Raw genomic sequence first — 21,194 nt, 5'->3', positions numbered from 1 at the left:
GTGTGAGGGATGGTGGGGAGTGAAGGACGCTGATCCGAGAGTGAATTTCCACTTTAAGGATGTCGAGAGGCAGAGCGTGGATTACATATGGGATTCTGAGCATGTAACTGAAGGGATAGGCCCCACTAATAGACAGCTCAGGTGGAGGGGGTGGGGGTGTAGAATGCAGAAAGCTTGGAAAGTCAGAAGGATAGAGACAATGAGTTGGAGGCAGTTACAGAAATAAGGGGCAAGGCCATGGAGGGATTTTAAACAATATCAAGTTTTAAATTAAAGCAGTTGCTAAGAATCTGTCCAATCCTTCATGAGCAAACAAAAGTCGACCAAATTCTGAAATATCTTTTGCACTGTGGTTTAAAATTCCATCTATTAATTGTCTTTTGATTTCAGACAATTTTGTTCTGACACTTTGGAAGGCATTGCATGTTTTGATATTTACATATTGCAGACCATAAGCTGCGCAGTTTCATCTGATGTAGCCTTGTTGGAGCTGCACCCATCTAGGTAAATGGGGGCTATTATATCACACTCCTGACTTCAGCCTTGTAGATATGGTGGATAGGCTTTGGAGAGTCAGGAAGTAAGTAACTCACTGCAGTATTCCTAACCTCTGACCTCTTGTAGCCCACTGTGTTTATATGGCAAGTCCAGTAGTTTCTGGACCTGGTAATTCCCTGTAACAAGGTATTGATTGTAGGAGATTGAGTAATGGCTGACAATATCAAGGGACGGTGGTTCGATTGTCTCTTACTGGAAATTATCATTGTGTGGTGCGAATGTTAGTTGCCACTTGTCAGCCCGAGCCTCGATATTGTCCGGATTTTGTTGTGTTTGAATATGGACTGCATCAATATCTGAGGAGTCACAAATGGTGCTGAATATTCAGCAATCATCAGCGATTCGCCCTTCTGACTGATGATAAAGCAGTTGAGAATGTTTGGGCCAAGGACACTACCCAGAGGAACTCCTGCTGAAATTACTGATCTCCAACAACCAGGTATTACTCCAACCAGCAGCAAGTTTGCTCCAGACACCCATTAATTCCAATTTTGCCAGGGCTCCTTGATGCCACTTTTCAGTCAAATGTCAAGGGCTGTCACTCTCACCTCACCTCTGAAATTCAGCTCTTTTGTCCATGTTTGAACCAAAGCTGTAATGAGGTCAGGAGCTGAGCAGCCCTGGCAGAACCAAAACTGGGCCACACTGAGCAGGTTATTGCTGAGAAGGTGCTGCTTGGTTGTGCTGTTGATAACAGCTTCCATCACTTTATTGATGATCGAGATTAAACTGATGGGGTGGCAATTGGCTGGGTTGGATTTGTCCTGCTTTTATTTTGTACAAGATTACCTGGACAATTTTCTACAATGTTGGTTAGATGTCAGTGTTGTACTGGAATAGCATGACTAGGGGAGCGGCAAGTTCTGGCGCACAAGTCTTCAGTACTATTGCTGAAATGTTGTCAGAGCCCAAAGCCTTTGCAGCATCCAATGCCTCCAACCATTTTTTGATGTCACATGGAGTGAATCAAATTGACTGAAGACCATTTATTTTAAATGTTCTGATCAATCTGTTCAAGGATGTTATAACACACCTCTGGTGTAGGTAGAACTTGGGCTAGAGATACTGACACTACCACTGCTAGACTGAAGACCAGTAACTGCGATGCTGGGGGCCACTAGAGGAAGCCTAGATGGATCATCCTCTTGGCATTTCTGGCTGAAAATTGCTGCGAATGCTTCAGCCTTATCGTTTGCACTGATGGATTGGGCTGTCTCATCATTGAGGATAGGGATGTTTGTGGAACGTTCTCCTTGAATGAGTTGTTTAATTGTCCACCACCTGTGGCAGGATTGCAGAACTTAGATCTGATCTGTTGGGTGTGAGATCACAACTCAGTCTATCACTCACTGCTTATGCTGTTTGGCACACAAGTAGTTCTGTTTATCACATCACCAGGTTGATACCACATTTTTACATCTGTCTGGTGCTGCTCCTGGCCTGGCCTCCTGCACTCTGTGTTGAACCAGGGTTGCTCTCCTGGGTTTGATGGGAATGGTTGAGTGGGGGACATGCTGGTTCATGAGGTTGCAGATTGTGGTGGAATATCATGAACATAAATAATATTATTGAATTAGTAATCCACAGAATTATGAATTTGAATCCCACCTTGAGAAATTGAATTCCTTTCATTTTAAAATTTGAAAATAGAATCTGGTGTCAGTAAAACAATCATGGAGTTGTTGAATTGTTGTAAAAGCCCAAACCTCTAGTCTTGTAGGGAAGGAAACTTTTGTAAATGTGTTGCTGGTCAAAGCACAGCAGGCCAGGCAGCATCTCAGGAATAGAGAATTCGACGTTTCGAGCATAAGCCCTTCATCAGGAATCCTGATGAAGGGCTTATGCTCGAAACGTCGAATTCTCTATTCCTGAGATGCTGCCTGGCCTGCTGTGCTTTGACCAGCAACACATTTTCAGCGGTGATCTCCAGCATCTGCAGACCTCATTTTTTACTCAAGGAAACTTTTGTGTTTACTTTGGTGATTTTCATCCATTAAAAATGTCATTTTAAATCCTAACTTTGAAAAGATAGTGTAACGTATTCTTGATTAATTCTATTATGCCTCATGTTAAGCTTACAAATTTAAAAACAGAAGGAGTCTATTTTTATCTCGTCACATGACTGTGCAATTGTTTGATTTACACTGGAGCTAGCAACTATGGTTCATACCTGCTATTCTACCATACGCTTCCAAGAATTTGTTTAATATTTTGACAATGTAGCTTGTAAAATTGTAATTTCAGACCCATCTTCTGTGTTCACTTTATCTAGTATCAGCATCTTTTGATCTAATCTGGCATCAAATGAAGGATAGTGGGATTACTCATTGCCCCATTAGCAGAATTCTGCTACTTCCAGCAATAACCCAATGGACCAAAATGCAGAGTTAGGGAGCAATGGAATCTAATACCCATTATATGAAAAAGGGTGCAACAATAAACAATTTTTAACATTGCAGAAGACCCTGACAGATCTGTCTGGGAGTTCAAGTAGGTTAGATTAGATTCCCTATAGTGTGGAAACCGGCCCTTTGGCCCAGTCCACACCATCCCTCTGAAGAGTAACCCACCCAGACCAATTTCCCTCTGACTAATGGGACAACTAATACTATGCTCAATTTAGCATGGCCAATTCACCTAATCCGCACATCTTTGGACTGTGGGAGGAAACCGGTGCACCTGGAGGAAACCCACGCAGACAGTGGGAGAATGTGCAAACTCCACACACACAGTCACCCGATGCAAGAATCGAACCTGGGACTCTGGTGATGTGAGGCAGCATTGCTAACCACTGAGCCACCGTGCCGCCCCATTAAATTAGATTCCCTACAGTGTGGAAACAGGCCTTCGGCCCAACCAGTCCACACCACCCCTCTGAAGAGTAACCCACCCAGACCCATTTTCCTCTGACTAACTGACCTAACACTATGGGCAATTTAGCATGGCCAATTCACCTTATCTGCACATCTTTGGCCTGTGGGAGGAAACCGGAGCACCCAGAGGAAACCCACACAGACACGGGGAGACATTACTCCACACAGACAGTCTACACAGGTATCTACTAAATTTGTCACGGTGTTTTATAGATGAGCTTGGAAGCCATCTAAAATTAGTTAGAGACCTTATTTTAATGGTGACATGAGGTTGTGGTGCTTACTCCAGACCTGGATTTAAGTTTTGTATTCTCAAGTTTGAAACTTGTGATAATTAAGATCTAATTTGGATTTTCGTATCTTTTGGAGCCCAACATCCCTTCCTAAGGGCTAAAATCCTTCTAAAAAGGTTTCAAAATTTATTAGATTTTTTTGAGTTGGACAGAGCAGGATTACTCTATAACATTATAGACCACGACAGATTCACACACTGTCTCTCTGACCTACTAATCCTCCTTCACACCCACTCTCTTACCCTTGCTCCTGGGCTTTGGCAAGTTTTTGAAATTCCTCAGCACCTGATAGGTGTCTCCAGCTCAATTTATATATTCTGATGAGGACAGAGGATAGTCTGTAAACCTTTTGGCCTCTCTATTCTACCATACCATCTGAGCTTGGGACACTGAGGAATTTAAATCTCAATAGCCTAATAAAGGCTGGGAAAAGGGAAGTTGGAGTCATAATGAGATTATCAATTCACTGTACTGTTTAAAATCCAGTAAACCTCCAATAAATCTAGTTTATTCAGACAAGCTTTAGAAAAGATCTATAAGACACATTGTGGATGCGTAAGTACGAAATGATTTTTAAATATGAAAGGTGATGTTTTATGACATTTCTGGCTAAAATACACATTTCTTCGGCACATTTCATTTTCCAAACTAATTCTACTTGCATGCATATTCAGCCTTACCACCTTCTTAAAGTTATTTTCCAGGATTGCTTGCTCTGTTCACAAGAACAAAGTCCTGACCATTGTGTCTTACTCAATGACTTAAAACAAGTTAAGTTATCCCAATAGAAATAAACAAGACTTCCTGACACTCGTTAGTATTCACCAGAAGCAAAGAAATTTATCACTACTGAACAGCCGCTCACCGTGGTATTTGGGTGGAAAGTTACAAACACCAAAATTCAGTTGAACAATTCCAAAAAGGGACAATGTTTAGGGAATTATTTTGAGAGTCCCTACATATGGTTAAGAGAATGTCCCCCGTACCAAATGGTGTCACGAGCTAACTTTTTAAAAAAAATCAATTATGCATTGTGGGCATTGCTGGCTAGGTCAGCATTTATTGTCCATCCCCAAGTAGTATCCTTCAATGCCAGTTAAGGATGGACAATAAATGCTGTTTTATTGAATTTATAATGCAGTTTCCACTTCATTCCTTACCATTTAAGCAATATTGCCCCTTAGTGGCTCAAAATGATTGACATATGGTTCTACTATATTGGCAGTGTTAGTTGGAAAAACTAAATCAGTTAAGGGGGTCAGCAGCACTGGACAAAATAATTCCACAAGTACATTCTAGGAAATCCAAGCCTAAAGCTACACCTTTATGCTTCCAATCATCTCTTCTACTCTCTTCAGCCTTAGTTTCGACATTCACCTGGGTTTCCCAATTTGGAAAAAAAACAGCAAAGTTAAAAGTCATGCAGATTTCAGTTAGCAACAAAAAAGTTTGCTCTGAATATATTTGTTTTCGATATGCACAAATCAACTGATGTAGAAAGTGATGATTGTAGGTAAGACAAAAGATTCATAGTCTGCAAAGAGTAATTTATGTTCCATTCAGTGTTAGGAGTGATATAGTTTGAAGACTTTTGTGCTGGATCATTGCTATAGAATAAACTTGATGCAGTTTCTAATTTGACATGGATAATAAATATAGATTTGTATCTAAATAGTGCTTCTCATACCCTCTGTAGGTCTGAAAGAGGTTTACAGTGAACAAAGCGCCCTTTGAAGCGTGTTCACTGTTGTAATGTAAGAAATGCAGCAGCTAATTTGCACACAGCAAGGTCCCTCATACAGCACCCAGATAGAGTATTTTCAGATATTGATTGAAGGATAAATATTGGCCAGGACACCATGGCAAACATTTGTGCCCTAGCTACTAACCATAGTGTAGGATCTTTTATATCATATCAGAGAGGGCGAGATGAGGTTAATTTAATGTTTCATTGGAAGACATCAACCTGTCCAAAAGGTAACACTAAATTGCTAAAGTGACTAATTAAGGGATACTAAACTACACAAGATTCATCACAAGCAAGAAATGCTAGTTAAATAGCAGTCTACATATTAAAGGGAATGTCTGTCGACTAAACACATTACCAAACAAGAAACCCGAGACACTAGTACAAACCTTAACTACTCATTTACTTTGAGCCACACAATTGAGTATTTAAAATACATCGATGGAAAACATGCAACATATAAAAGCAGTTTTGTTCAAAGAATTGTTTTAATAATGTCACAATTACTTGGGAGGGTATGTAATCATCAATGCAAACTGAAGTTGTTTTGAAGTTTATTAAATTTAAAGAAGATTTGATAACTTCTCCATGTTCAAAGCTTATGGACTACAGTATATTAAATAAACCATCTGCAACACAATGCCACTACCTGTAGTCTCAAACAATTACAGTCCTCAAGTTCCTAGCCTGCCATAATTTGGGTTTCACCTGGGAATCCCAACTGAGTCCTTTCCAACAAGGCTTGAACCTGAAAAACAACCTGACTTGGCTTCAAATTGAGTTTTGATACATTCATAGCCGTCCACCCTTACCCAAACTTTCTTTCCCTTTTAAATCTGGTTCACCTGACATCTTATGAGACATAAAATTAGATTGGGATATCAAAGGCTAGTGTACCTGTTACTGTCCTCTGCCACTGGTATTTTACCAGTGAAGTGAACAAACTATTGGGATCCTTCCTGGAGAAGCACCTTGGAGTCAAGCATTGTATTGAGCCTCCTCCATAGGATTGACTGCCATGAAGATTAATCCTGAACACTACTCTAAGCAATGACCCAGAGGAACAAAAAATCTTCATCATTTGTATGTCAGTTATAGAAATATTGGAAAAGGTCACATGATGAAAACTTTACGAATGTTCTAATCAAAAGTTGACGACTCTTCACTGCAGACTTGCAGTACCAGCGATGACTAGAATCTCTCTCAGTGGCACATATACTCAACCCCCAAAACAGGGTACTCGAAAATTGCAATTGGTGTTTCCAAAACCACTTGGGGCAGCCCTACCCACATTTTTCAGCTTGTGAATGGACTGACCACTGCCCTATTAAATCCCACCTTGGGCCTCTGATTCAGAAGATAGAACCTCCAGTAATGCACCATTCACTCATTATTCTAATACAGCATCAGTCTGGATTCTCTGTTCAAGACCCTGATACAGGACAGGAATCCACAACCTTCTAACTCAGGCTCAGAAGAACATTGCACGTCATAAAGGAAGAGGGAAGGTAAAGGGAGAGGACATACATTTTATTGAATAGTCACAAAATTCCAAGGATTATATATTTATTGTTCAATATGCTACTATCATATTAATGAACAAGAATTTGTCAAATTCTTATGTCTATTTCAATAGAGATGCTAACCTGTTTGAAACGGAGTTGATGAGACTTTTGTACATAATGGTGTTTGAAATGTTTAGACTGTGATTATGATACTTCTTCCTTAATTCCTAACAACACTAGTTGACACTAGCAGTGTGATTCAAAGAGGCTCTTGAGATATTACAAACATCAGCAAATTTTATACAGAAACTATCTGATTACAGGGAAATGGTTACAGCAGGACAATCATATTCAGCTCACCCATATTCCTGTAACCGCACCTGCTTATTTTCACCAAGAGAAACAAACAGGAGAGTCTGTTGTGGTCTGTTTTTGATTTGAAAACAAAGCTATCTACATGGTATTCTAAATATTCCTGCAGGAATATGAACAATTATAAATATGAAATGTCTGACACTCAAAAATTAGGGATCACCTGCATTATTCCATTACTTTGTTGTTTGTGCACTAATGTTCCAATAGCGCCCCCCCCCCCTCCCTGTTCAGCTAAACTTTTTAATCATAAACATTGCAAACTCTGATCAGACTTCAAATGGAAGGAGTACGTTAAATCTCAAAACTGCAATTGAAAGATGTGGATAAGTAGAGTTGAAGTACAGATCTGCCATGATGTAACTGAATGTTAGAACAGGCTTGAGTGATTGAATGGCCTAATCCTATGTTCCCAAATTATTTCATTCTTGATTCACTTCTTCCTTGCCATCTCAAAATAAAAATCAGTACTTGGCCATGTAATCCTCTTAATAAATGATGAATCCTGACTGCTATTTAGCAAATGTGACGTGAGGGAACATGATAAGAGAGTTGAGAGAGGAAGGCGATTCGTTAGGTTTCAGAATGGATTCTGTTGTATGATTATTACCCAGCAGTGAATAGGGAACGCAGTTCCAGGAGTAAACATAAAATCTGCTGTGATTTGTATTTTGGTGCTAATTTAGCATCTTTACTGTCATTGTCAACAGTACAAGAATCACAAAAGGTTCAACCTGAAAAGAAACATAATCCTGATAGCCTTGTCAGCTTTACTGCCTTAATTTTGTGCACAGTGTGCTTATGAGTTTTAATTTAGCCAACAAATACATCTAACTCAACTACAACAGATATACCTGAGCACAATACAGTGGATATACCTGTATACAGTACAAAAGGCATACCTGTGTACAATGCAACAGATACACTGCACACACTTCATAATAGATACCTGTGTTTTATGCAACATTTATAAACATGTACATTAGATCAGATACACTTTTGCACTGCATAATACATGTCTGTCTGCAGTGTAATAGACATATCTGTGAACAAAGTAGCCTACTTGCCTATATACTGAATTACAGATGTACTTGTGTATGATATAATAGGTAAACCTGCATATAATAGAGCAGATAGTCCTGTGTACATAAATAATAGCTGAAAGCTCTGAAAACATTTTATCCTAGACTGTTCCGAAGCAAAGGAACTAATTCCAATTGTTAAGTACTACAGAAGTGCTGGAATGTTGTCACACAAAAAAAAATGAAAACACGCTGGACTCGCAAACGTTTCAATTCAGCCTCACTCTGAACTTTGTTTCATCACGGTGTGTAGTGCAAACAAAGAAAATAAAACATATTTTGATGCAGAATATACTTATAAGTAGGCGCTGAAGGCATCTGTGGAAAACGTGAAGCACTTCCCAGGCAGTGGTTTCTTCATGGTTCCCAGTGTGTCACACATTGCTTGGCTCGTGAAGGCAGGACAGTAAAACTAAAGGTTGAATCCAGGTGACTATATTCTGATGACTCTGGCTTCACTGTCACATGAATTCACTGGTGCAGATTGTGGTACTTCTCTTTCTGGGAGGGGGCTTAGGGTGTCTTGGCTCTACCTATAGAGAACAGTAAAAAACGGAGTTAAGGCCACAGTCTGATCAGACATGGATGGCATAACAGATTCAATGGACTATATGACCCAGACCTGAGCCTCTTTCTTATGATCCTATGCTCTAAAGTGTTTTGACTTTAATTGTGACTGATGATATTAATGCTACATTGAAGCCACATTGGTTGGAAATAGTCCAAGGTTCACTGGTTCATCAATTAAAGTGACAGTACCAGGCAAGTTCGACAAGTAGATTTGCAATGGAATTATTTTCAATCCACTTGACAAGGAGCAGCCAGTTTCTCAAATTTAGAGGAAACATTTTTGATAAAATCTTCAGGTCAAGGCTTCACTTCTACATTTGGCAGTTTTAGTGAATAATATTGAATTATTATCAAAAAAAAGACATGAAATAAAGAGATCCACTTGAAAGATGGCCTTTGATTGACTAGATGGTTCATTATTAACCCACTCATGAGGTAACTCACATAGCAGGTCAAGTGTCATACCTCAGAACGTTCCACCTTTTTTCTATGTGGTTTATGGGGGCGTTTGAGCACAGCTCCTGTTATCTCATCATCAGAATCCTCAACTGATTTTTTCTTATTTTGCTCGTCATCTGACCTTGGACCCTGATCAATATTGACTTCATCACCTTTTTAGTGTCCAGTTAACCAGCTAAGAGATGAACAAATGTAATGCAAAAATAAAACAAAGAAAATATTTAATAATGATTTTAAGGTGACTTAATGGCTTCTAAGAACACAAGCCCTGCATGTTCAGTGGTTATATGTTGAAAACGCAATTATTGAAAGCTTTTCACATGAAAAGTGATCTATTTCTGAAAATATATTCCAGATAACATAGTGAAGACAAAATTCTAAAATGAATTAAGTACTGTAATGCAACGATTTAACATGGAAATATGACTAATTACAAACTTGCCATTGACATGCACAGCCCAAGAACAAATTTTAATTTTTTCAGTGAATCAAAAGGTGACTGAATGAGCTGAAGTAAAATAGGAGGATGCTCATGTGGAGCATAATACTGGCACAGACCAATTGGACTGAACGGTCTGTTCGCGCATCATAAACTCTGTGCAATTGTAAATGCAATTTTAATAAAGCTGAATTGCATAATAAAATCTTACAGCCATTTGGCTCATTACATCTGAGCCAATTAAAATCTCAATTAAATCTCCCTTTAACATTTTTTTCTATGCCAAGTAAAACGATTCCTTTCTAGTCTCTCCACAAAACTTGAGTTCCACCACCTGTGTTATCATTTGAGTAAATCTCCTCCAAATCTCTCTCATGCCTGGTTCGCCCTTGCTGTATCTACTTTCTGCCAATTTTGCAACAGCTCAACAGAACACACTTCCCCTTTCAAGTTGCACTACAACTATTTAGTCTATTATAGCAATTGCACCATTTGCAGGGATGACTGTACATTACAAAGGGTCATTATTATGTATGAGCAAATTAAAAGGGGCACCATCACTTTAAAATGGATGTGAGGCAACTGGCAGGAGATGTCTGACATATCAGAGGTATTACAGCTTAAGCCAAGGAATTTATTCAAATGCAATTATCTTACTGTAAGGGGTAAAGGCACTGTAATCTCACTGACAGACATTGACTAACCCAAATATTTAAACGAATCAAACACCAGTTTGGTAGCAATTGTAAAATTGAGACAGCTATGAGTGAAATTGCCAGTTTTCAGCAGAAACAGAGAAGACTTTATCCTAATAAAAAACAAATGCAGGAAATCTGAACCAAAAATAGAAATTGCTGGAGAAACTCAGCAAGTCTGGCAACATCTGCAGAGAAAAAGCAGAGTTAACATTTCGAGTCTAGTTCTGAAGAAGGATCATAGATTCATGGAGATGTACAGCATGGAAACAACTAGTCTGCACAGACCAGACGTCCCAATCTGACCTAGTCCCATTTGCCAGCTTTTGGCCCATATCCCTCTAAACCTCCCTATTCATATACCCATTCAAATGCCTTTTAAATGTTGTAAGTACTCCAGCCTCCACCACTTCCTCTGGCAACTCTTTCCATACACACATCATCCTCTGAGTGAAAAAGTCACCCCTCATGTCCCTTTTGAATCTTTCCCCTCTCGCCTTAAAGCTATGTCCTCTAGTTTTGGACTACCCTACCCTGGGAAAAAGACCTGGGTAACTTGACTCGAAATATTAACTGATCCTCTCTCCACAGATGAGGTCAGGACCTGCTGAGTTCCTCCAAGAATAAATCCTGCTTGCATAAGCATCCATGGCAACCCTGAGCACAGGGAAAGCAGCAAGACACACAAGCGCATCTATTCTACAGCATATCTTGAGATAGTGTTGTTGAATCAGTCTGAATAAAATGGAATCTAAATATATCTGGAACATGATTTATTTAAATAACAATTGCACAATCAATGTATTGTTACAGAAAAATGGCTAAAGAAAATCATTGATTAAAAAGCTTGAAGCTATGTTGGATAACTTGCCTCATGCCATGAGCAAGGACAGTAAAACTAAGTTTTTATTTTGATATTTCATAATCACAGCAATCACTACCACAATGATCGTGCACCAATACCATTCACCAGCACTCCCCAGCAGCTAATAAAGGAACATATCTATTATAGCCAATGGGCAGCCGCATTTTAATTGTTTAATGACTAAAAACAGGTCATGCAGACTGGTAAAACTCACAAAGGTGTTCCAGATTGTTGATGAAGAAATGGAAAAAGAAAGCAAAGATGTAATATGATATGGTTATATTACAATAAACACTCCATACCCCAGAATGCATTGACTCCTTGCTGCTAGCATATGACTTCATATTTCTGTTAGCTTGAACATATCACTGTTACTCAAGCGTGATTCTGGACGTGGGCTTATTTGTCTTTGCTTAACCCAGGTTTACATGACACAGGTACCATGCCTTTCAGCAGAGGTTTACTCCGTTTTAAGATCTGTTTGATACGCTCCCACCCCAACCATAACCTTGGGGTGCCAGAGTTGATTGTGATGCCCAATATGACACCTGGCCTGAGATCAGCTCCCTCAGCACAAGCCAGGCCGAGCAATCTGGGCTCTGTCTCTCCCAGCAATTAATTTTATCCCATCAAAGATAAATCCTATGTTTAAAAACATCGTTATCTCATTTAAAAGTACATACTACTTATAATTTTAAAAATCAAAAGAGATGAACAGTATGTTGAAAGTTCTTTAACATCAAACTAATACTTACCAATAGAAGTGACACCAATTCTTCAGACTAAAACGCAATTGGAACCCTAATAATTCCAGGGCACCCCTTGATCCCTCTGCATGTTATTACCCATACTGTTGACAATAGTCCAAACTAGTTGACATTAAAATTGTAAAAGCACCATAAGATATAGGAGCAGAATTAAGTCGTGTGTGGGGAATGGGCACTGTGGGCCTAACAGAGGCATCCACTGAAAAATCATCTCTCTTTAACCTCCTCTTAAGCTTCTTGAACCCAGCCTCCGCTCTCAAGCCCCTTCCCCCTCACTGAGACCCCAGATCAGGACTTAGCTGGAATTCTCAACATGTAATTCCAACAATGGCTTCTGGCCCAGATTGTGGTTGCTGACGTTACATGGCTCCCAGCCATTCATTTAACAGGCTGGTCTCTAGGGCAATACTTCCTCCCAGGAAAGAGAGCATTAAATTGTTATGGGACAACTACTGAGATCTCGCCCCTCACCACCCTCAACGTGGCTGACTCCTAACCTATTAGCTGGGAATGGGGCGAGTAGAGGGGATAGCAGTGGAGACTAAATAGGAATGGAGTTTTTAATGGAAAGACTGACAATAAGCAAACTCATCAATGTATTTCATTTAATTTAAACAATTATTAACATGAACAGTTGCAACCACATGGTATCATTTTCAGCAACTCAGGCACCTGTTAGTAATGGATATTAGTTTGCTTCCAGCTCAGCAAGCAAACGTACATCCAGAACCTTAACCTGAGCTACAAATCTTCTCAAAACTCACTACCTGTTAGTAATCGTAACACAGGTTTACATTAGTCTATAGGCAAAATGAATGCCTTACACAATTAGTTTCAATCTCTGCTGTTGACGACAGCTGTTAGAACGAACTCATCTCATTCATGCAGATGTAGTTAAAGATTAAGAGCAGATAAATGAACTTTCTCTTTGTGTAAGCTTGGAGTTTTTGAGGCCTAGAAGTTAGGTCAGCTCTGCCTGTCCATTGGACAAGAGATGGGCATTGACGACTCCAATGTGGCCTGTTCTGTTCGTGCAGATTTTTATGTCAGATGAGTGCTGCACACCAGCATGGTTAAGATGGCCTGGAGCTCATCTCTAATTAACACCAGGCTCATTCCCAAAAGCCAGGATTCCAATGTCACTTTCAGGATGTATTCCCATGTGTGACCATAAATCACCACAGCATAAGCTGCACATCCACTGCCTTTCTCAGACAATGAGCTGAAATGAGGGGTCCTCACAGGGACTGCCAGAGGCTGCTACATAAAAATAAATTGGAAAAAATGTTTTCCCACTTCATTCACATTGAGTTTGCTGCTGGCCATCAGTCACTAATCCCCTCCCACTACTTCCACGTGTCCCCATCTAATCTGAACACGCTATTTACAACAACTTACATTCTATATAGTTAATCTGTGTCAGGTACATGGTACGTAACCTCAAACCTGTCCACATGGTTCTCTCGACTGTAGGCTTAGGAATGGGAACTCTGACAACTTTCCTACTTTGATTGCTGAGGCCAATTCTCATGTCTTAGTTGCTGTCTTAACTTAAATCAGTGAAAGCAGGCTTCTGTAACATAACCTTTTTAAATCCTTCCTGATAAAGGGCTCTGGCCCGAAACGTCGAATTTCCTGTTCCTTGGATGCTGCCTAACCTGTTGTGCTTTAACCAGCAACACATTTTCAGCTCTGATCTCCAGCATCTGCAGACCTCACTTTTTACTCAAATCCTATTATTAATTTAGCTGTTTCTTTCTCTCCTGCAATCTCCACAAATAGCTGAGGTTTAATGGAAATTAATTCCTTTTAGTTCTCTTCAAGAGTTGAAATGTGTCTGGAATCCATCGCCATTTCATTTGACAAACTCATAATGACAATGTCAAAAACAGGGAATCACTGCATTTTGTCCACACCACAAGAGGGCGTTTCCAAGCACAGCACAGCACACCACCCAGGGAACAGGCCAAGGGTTTCTGGAACTCTGGCAAAAGCAGGATCACTTAAACACATTAAATTCTGCAGAAAGCAGAACGTGGACAACATGCTGGGACTGTGATGTTTATAAGTTGACTCAGCTTACTATATTTAGCACTGTTTGTGCATTAACCTTTGACCTTGCTTTATAAAAACCTGCTCTCTGACAACTTCGACTGTAACTTCAATCCATGAATCCGAGCTCCTACTTCACTGAAAGCGTTTCACTGCTTTTGAAGAAGGCATTGTCATGAACTATTTTCAGACTCGGACAGAAGGTTGTGATTGACATGCTCCTGTGAGTCATATTGTTAAACCCTTGACATGTAACGGAAGTAGAGTCTGCAAGAGGTCAGTACCACCCAGCTTAAGGAATAGATCTTCCTTCACAACAGTTGCCAGGCTATGAAATCAGTCTGCTGTGAACTGGCAACCTCCCTCTCTGTATATCTGCTGGCAAAAGATGCTTAAGTCTTTTGCCTCAGACACAGGCTTGCGCCAGGCTGTAGGAAGTTTTCTCAAGGACAAGTTCAGAAAACTCAGATAGTCCAGGAGCAGAGGGGGGTCTCACTGATCACCACCATCTCTAGAAGGACAGCAGATACATTGGAACCTCACCCTGCAAGCTGCCCTCCAAGCCACTCACAATCCTGATTTGGATATGTATTTCTGTACCTTCACTATCACTGACTCCCTCCTCAACATTATTGTGGGTCAACCTACACCAAATGATTTGGATGCGAGCATAGGAGGTATAGTTAGTAAGTTTTTAGATGACACCGAAATTGGCGGTGTAGTGGACAACGAAGAAGGTTACCTCAGATTACAACAGGATCTTGATCAGATGCGCCAATGGTCTGAGAAGTGGCAGATGGAGTTTAATTTAGATAAATGCGAGGTGCCACATTTTGGGAAAGCAAATCTTAGCCAGACTTATACACTTAATGGTAAGGACCTAGGGATTGTTGCTGAACAAAGAGATATTGGAGTGCAGGTTCATAGCTTCTTGAAAGTGGAGTCACAGGTAGATAGGATAGTGAAGAAGGTATTTGGTTTTCCTACCTTTATTGGTCAGAGTATTGAGTACAGGAGTTGGGAGGTCATGTTACGCCTCTACAGGAGATTGGTTACACTTTTGGAATATTGCACGCAATTCTGGTCACCTTCCTATCGGAAGGATATTGTGAAACTTGAAAGGGTTCAGAAAAGATTTACAAGGATGTTGCCAGGGTTGGAGGATTTGAGCTATAGGGAGAGACTGAACAGGCTGGGGCTGTTTTCCCTGGAGTGTCGGAAGCTGAGGGGTGACTTTATAGAGATTTATAAAATCTTGAGGGTCATGGATAGGATAAATAGATAAAGTCTCTTCCCTGGGGTGGGGGAGTCCAGAACTAGAGGGCATAGGTTCAGGGTGAGAGGGAAAAGATATATAAGAGACCTAAGGGGCAATGTTTTCACTCAGAGGGTGGTAGGTCTAGGAATGGGCTGCCAGAGGAAGTGGTGGGGGCTAGTACGATTGCAACATTTAAAAGGCAACATTTAAAAAGCATAGGAAGGGTTTGGAGGTATATGGGCCAGGTGCTGGCAGGTGGGACTAGATTGGGTTGAGATATCTGGTCAGCATGGACGGGTTGGACCGAAGCATGTCCATGCTGAACATCTCTATGACTCTAAACTACTGAAGAGTATCCCACCCAGACCCATTCCCTGACCCTATTACTCTACATTTATCCTGACTAATGCACCTAGCCTACACATCCCTGATCACTATAGGCAATTTCGCATGGCCAATTCACATCTTTGGACTGTGGGAGGAAACTGGAGCACCTGAAGGAAACCCACACAGAAACAGGAAGAACATGCAAACTTCACACAGACAGTCACTCAAGGCTAGAACTGAACTCAGGTCCCTTGCTCTGTGAGGAAGCAGTGCTAACCACTGAGCCATCGTGCTACTCTGAGTATTAGTAAAATTGGTTCTAATTTACCAATCCATCCTTCAATCCAACCAATTCCAATATAGTTACAGCCACCACGTTAGTCAGCACAATCCAAAATTCAAACTGAATGAGCCCAGGGCGAATTCCACAGCCTCATTCCCAACATCTTAAGTACTTACCTGTTATGAAATTGAATATGATGCCGTTTTTAAAAACTGGGGAAGAAACAGTAAGATCAAAGGAAAAACACATACCAACCAAAATCAAACAATTGGCAGATCAGCAAACGAGAGGGCATGAAAACATGAACAATAAACATTATGAAGTAGTTGAAACCTTGTCTTTGCCAAGGAAGTGATTCACGTTCGTTCATCTCACTGCTGTATTTTAGTTAACAAACTTCCCATGCTACAAAGTACATACAGTTTTACAGTGATATATTGTACTTTGAATCATAGAATCACTACAGTGCAGAAAGAGGCTATTTGGCCCATCAAGTCTGCACTGATCCTTCTGAAGAGCATCCCACTCAGACCTACTCCCCTGTTTTTATCCAAGCCAGCCCACCTAACCTGCACACTCTTACACTGTCAGAAGAAGCCAACGCACCCAGAGGAAACCCATGCAGATATGGGGATATTTGGAGATAGAGCCCCATGAAAAAGAAGAACAGTTGAACAAAGAAGTGGATAACAATCAGCCTAGAAAAATGAATGGCTGCTAATAGGGACAATAAGTGGCTAACAATAGTTTGTGTACAACAGCAGGCCATGAGATAACAAGGCCTGGTGTGTGAGGGTTGGGGTAAGGACATGGCAGAAGGTGTCTCAAGCCCTAAAATTGTTGAATTTTATATTCAGTCCAGAAGGCTCCAGGGTTCCCAAACAGAAAATGAGGTTTTTATTGTTCCAGTTTGTGCTGAGCTTTGCTGGAGCACTGCAGCAAGCCTGAGACTGTCATGTTAGTCAGGGAACAGGGTGATGCAGAAACACAGCTCGACAGCCTTCTGATTATCATCAATTCTTGGTCTAACCAACTGTTGTTCTCTCATTTTGGGTTCTATCTCCACCTATTGTTTAATCCTCACCCAATTCACTCATCCTATCTTCTGCTTAAAAAATGTTTTCCTCACTACCATCAGTTCTGAAGAAGGTCATACATTAACTAAGTTTCTGGATTAATAGTCCAGCGATAATACCACTGGAACATTGCTTCCACAAATTCTTTTCTTTAAAGCTGAACATTGTTCCCCTGCTGATCCCAAGTGTGGAATGCTATGACAATAAGTGACTCGGTAATGTGGGATGCATTTGTTCCTATAGGACTTGGCCATCGGGAAGAGATGAGGCACAATCACCTGATGAAGGAGCGTTGCTCCGAAAGCTAGTGCGCTTCCAATTAAACCTGTTGGACTATAACCTGGTGTTGTGTGATTTTTAACTTTGTACACCCCAGTCCAACACCAGCATCTCCAAATCATGTGGAAGTTAAATTCAACAACTAAAAGACCTGGAAATGACAGCCAACCTCAACACTGGGGACTAAGGGCTTATGCCCAAAATGTTGATTCTCCTGCTCCTTGGATGCTGCCTGGCCTGCTGTGTTTTTCCAGCACTACACTTTTCGACTATGAAAAATATTGTTGATTGTCATTAAAACCCAGTCTGATTGATTAATGTCCTTTAGGAAGGAAATTTGCTGTCCTTACTTGGTTTGACCAACATGTGAATTCAGATCTACAGAAATATGAAACAAAATCAGTAATTGCCTCTGAAGAAAGGTCACTGGGCCTGAAACATGAACTTTGCTTCCTCTGCACAGATGCTGCCAGACCCGCTGAGTATTTCCAGTAATTTCTGGTTTTGAACATCTGCAGTTCTCTGGGGCTTCTTGTCTCCAGCAATACGGTTGGTAGTTAACTGTCCTCTGGAATGAGCTAGTGAAAGTGAGTACTGCAGATGCTGGAGATTAGAGTGGTGCTGGAAAAGTACAGCAGGTCAGGCAGTATCGGAGAAGCAGGAAAATCGATGTTTCCGGCCAAAGCCTGATGAAGGGCTTTTGCACGAAATGTCGATTTTCCTGCTCCTCGGATGCTGCCTGACCTGCTGTACTTTTCCAGCACCACTCTAATCTGTCCTCTGGAATGGCCTAGCAAGCCATTCAATAGAAAGGCAATTGGGGATGGGAAATAAATACTGACCTTGTCACTTCCAATCATTTCCTTTAATATAAAGCAAATTGGCACAAAGAAGAGTGTGGAGGGACAGCCATTCCTATCAGGGAGAAAATCTAGATGAGCTGGTGTAGGAGGAATAATGAAAAAAAGTCAAGTTCAAATTCAGTGAGGAATGGAGGAGGGGGTCTCCTACATCCATGGCTGGGGTTGCCTATGTAACTCCTCCATATTGGCTGTGTAGTGATTGTAACTAGGGAGGTCAGCCAGGTGGACATCGTAAAATATGAATTTCCTGAGGGGGCTGTTAACCTGATCCAATCAGGGAGCCCTGACTGACAGATATAAACAGGAATGTCCGCAGGGAGTGGAGTGCATCATTTCCCCCTCCAACTCTATTTTGATTTAGTCCCTGCCATCCCCTTCACTGTTTGATCGCACAGCATTGCCCTTTGATGTGAAGGGCACTGCTTGTCACTGGCCACCGGGGTATTTTCCTATCTTCCTGGTGGTGGAAATTGAATAAAGACTCGTGCACTTTGTGTCTCACTCCTGCACACACACACCATGGGTGCTGGGGAAAAAATAAGCACTACCGCAGTTAGGCGATAGTGTGGGGGTTAATTTAAAAGAAAAAAAAATAAACAGGAGATTGGAGTGCAAGAAGAGATAAACAGGAAGAGTGTCTGGGTGCTGGGGAAAAACAAAAAAGAAAAAAATAAAAATAAACAGGAATGTCAGTAGGCCATCCTCAGTACTGTCACACCGGGCTGGCACCGGTGCGGGTTGCCCTAGAGGTGGCTGGAAGATGCAAAGGGTGGGTAGGAAAGTCGGAAGGTGGGTAGGCCATCCTGACTGCTGTCGTCCTCGGGGTGTAAAGCAGGACGGGCTGTCCTAGAGGTGGCCAGAAGATGTGTCAGGGCAGACCGAGGGCCGGAAGGGGCATAGGGGCGGGCTGCCTTAGAGTGGCTGGAAAGTGGGAGGGACGGGGGCTTGCTGGGTGTCTGGGGGGGTCTGTATTTTATGCACTGTTTTTTCTGTAATCGAATTGTCTTATGCACTTGGTATTGTTTTGTGACTGAAACTGGGATTTGAGGTTTGTCCTCATTTCCCTGAAAACTGGTTGAAAGGTGGGGTTTGGGGCCTGGTTTTGCCATTCCCCTCCCGTGTAAAATTGCTGTTTCTCTGTATACAGCTGTTAATGTTAACTATTTTTTTGTAAACTGTTTTGATTAATAAAATAAAATTTTAGGTAAAAGAGTGTCAGATCCTGTTCACTCTGAGAGCTGGCTCTGAGCTAGCTGGGTCAGTGTCATATACTATGCACATGTAAATAAAGGGTGACTTTGTGATGGGATACTGGCCTTTGTTGACGCCCACTCATTGCAAATCTGTTTCTCTTGTTTTGCAGCATGTTATCCATATCCATACATTGGCAAAAAATTAAAAGCCCAGAACCGAAGAACACTATTCTACATCTCATCAACATTAGAAAACAGTGCCATAGCTGCCCATAAATCAAAGGGAGATTGAGTAACCTGGGGATGGTAGAATTACAAGTGGGATCCTGAAATAGAATAGCTATTAATAAAGTCCTGCACTGAGGGGAACACTGCTCTAAAAGCACAGCGTTTAGTGAGGTCCTTGGATGTTTATTGCAGTGATATAATTAAAGAGTTATCCTTGGACAAACAAAACATTCTTCCCAACCTTTATGTAGCATTGCACCATTTTTTGCTTCTAAACTCCAACAGGCATACCCTAAGTTTTCTTGGAAATAACCAGTCGCTCCACAGTTCAATGAGGGTGATTCCCATCCCGAGATTGGAATGAAGGTATAAGGCCAGGAGACAATAGATTTCAGCAGCTGCTTCTTGATGAATCAGAGGCAGAGGAGACAGAACTCTTCACCCACAGCCAGCTGGAACCATCTTAGTTTTTAACCTACAGTTGAGGGAGGGTATGGCAAGAATGTCTCAGGCGTAAATGCCTCTCTCTCTCTCTCTCTCTCTCTCTCTCTCCCCCTCTCTCTCTTTCTCTCTCTCTCTCTCTCTCTCTCACATGCTTCATCTATCCCCTCCTTTCCTTACATGATCTCCACGCGAGGAGATATAACCATCAGGGCAGTAATCTTGAAAATGTTGAGTTTTAGCAAGTAAAATTACAGGTGGGAAATAGTGAGCCATAAACCAAGGTGAAAAATACAAAACAAAAACACAAGTCAAGGAAGCAATAGACTACACTGAGAAAAAATGGGACAGCGATAGTTTAGTGGTATTATCGCTAGGCTATTAAACCAGAGAAAATGCCCTGGGTCCTGAGTTTGAATCTCACTTCAGCAAACAGTGGAAATGGAAGTCAATTTTAAAACCAATTTTGTTCTTATAATTGGGTCCTGAGCAGGCAGTCCCGTGCCCACTGCCTCCTCTGCTCTACTCATCCCTGATGTACTCCTTCCTAAACAAGGCTCTGGGCCAATAAAACCCCCTAATTGACCAAACTGCAGACACTTAGGGCTTCCTCCTTCCCAATGTCATTGTGTTTTTATCCACAGTGAGAGAGACCAGCGTAGCAGGTCTCATTAAAGATACTCTTGCATGCTCCCTCCCCCACAATCCTCATAGATGTGAAACCCTCCTACCCCTGTTAACCAGCTGGACCCTTGAACTCACCTCACAGTCATAGATTTCCTCAGGAGTTGGGGAGGAGAGAGGGGGTGGTTAACTGGTTGCAGTTGCAGCAATGGCCAGAGTTCCTGGTGGTGCTGCTGGGAGAGGAGAGCAGCCAAACATTTGCTCTCACAGGCGGGGCTTCCTCATGGATGGTCTGCCTCACTCATAGAAGGTTTATTAAACTGCTGAGGGGGAGGGGAGCCAGCA

At 41.3% G+C, this 21,194-nt stretch overlaps 1 protein-coding gene across 3 annotated transcripts in view; it reads right to left on the bottom strand.

Annotated features, from left to right (window-relative positions):
- Positions 1-2,446: 2,446 nt before the first annotated feature.
- LOC132826805 (receptor expression-enhancing protein 1-like) overlaps positions 2,447-21,194 on the bottom strand; it is an 85,762-nt gene continuing 67,014 nt past the window's right edge. The window contains exons 7-8 of one of the 3 annotated variants that reach the window (XM_060843081.1): positions 9,466-9,611; positions 2,447-8,963 (exon numbers count right to left, since the gene is read on the bottom strand). In XM_060843081.1, the coding sequence (XP_060699064.1) occupies positions 8,892-8,963; positions 9,466-9,611 (218 nt within the window). In that variant the 3' untranslated portion in view covers positions 2,447-8,891. The remainder of the gene's footprint in view (positions 8,964-9,465; positions 9,612-21,194) is intronic. The other 2 variants (XM_060843151.1, XM_060843231.1) reach the window with 2 other exon arrangements.

The sequence above is a fragment of the Hemiscyllium ocellatum genome, chromosome 1 (assembly GCF_020745735.1).
Source record: "Hemiscyllium ocellatum isolate sHemOce1 chromosome 1, sHemOce1.pat.X.cur, whole genome shotgun sequence".
Taxonomy (NCBI): Eukaryota; Metazoa; Chordata; class Chondrichthyes; order Orectolobiformes; family Hemiscylliidae; genus Hemiscyllium; species Hemiscyllium ocellatum.
This window is presented reverse-complemented; position numbering and strand designations above follow the sequence as displayed.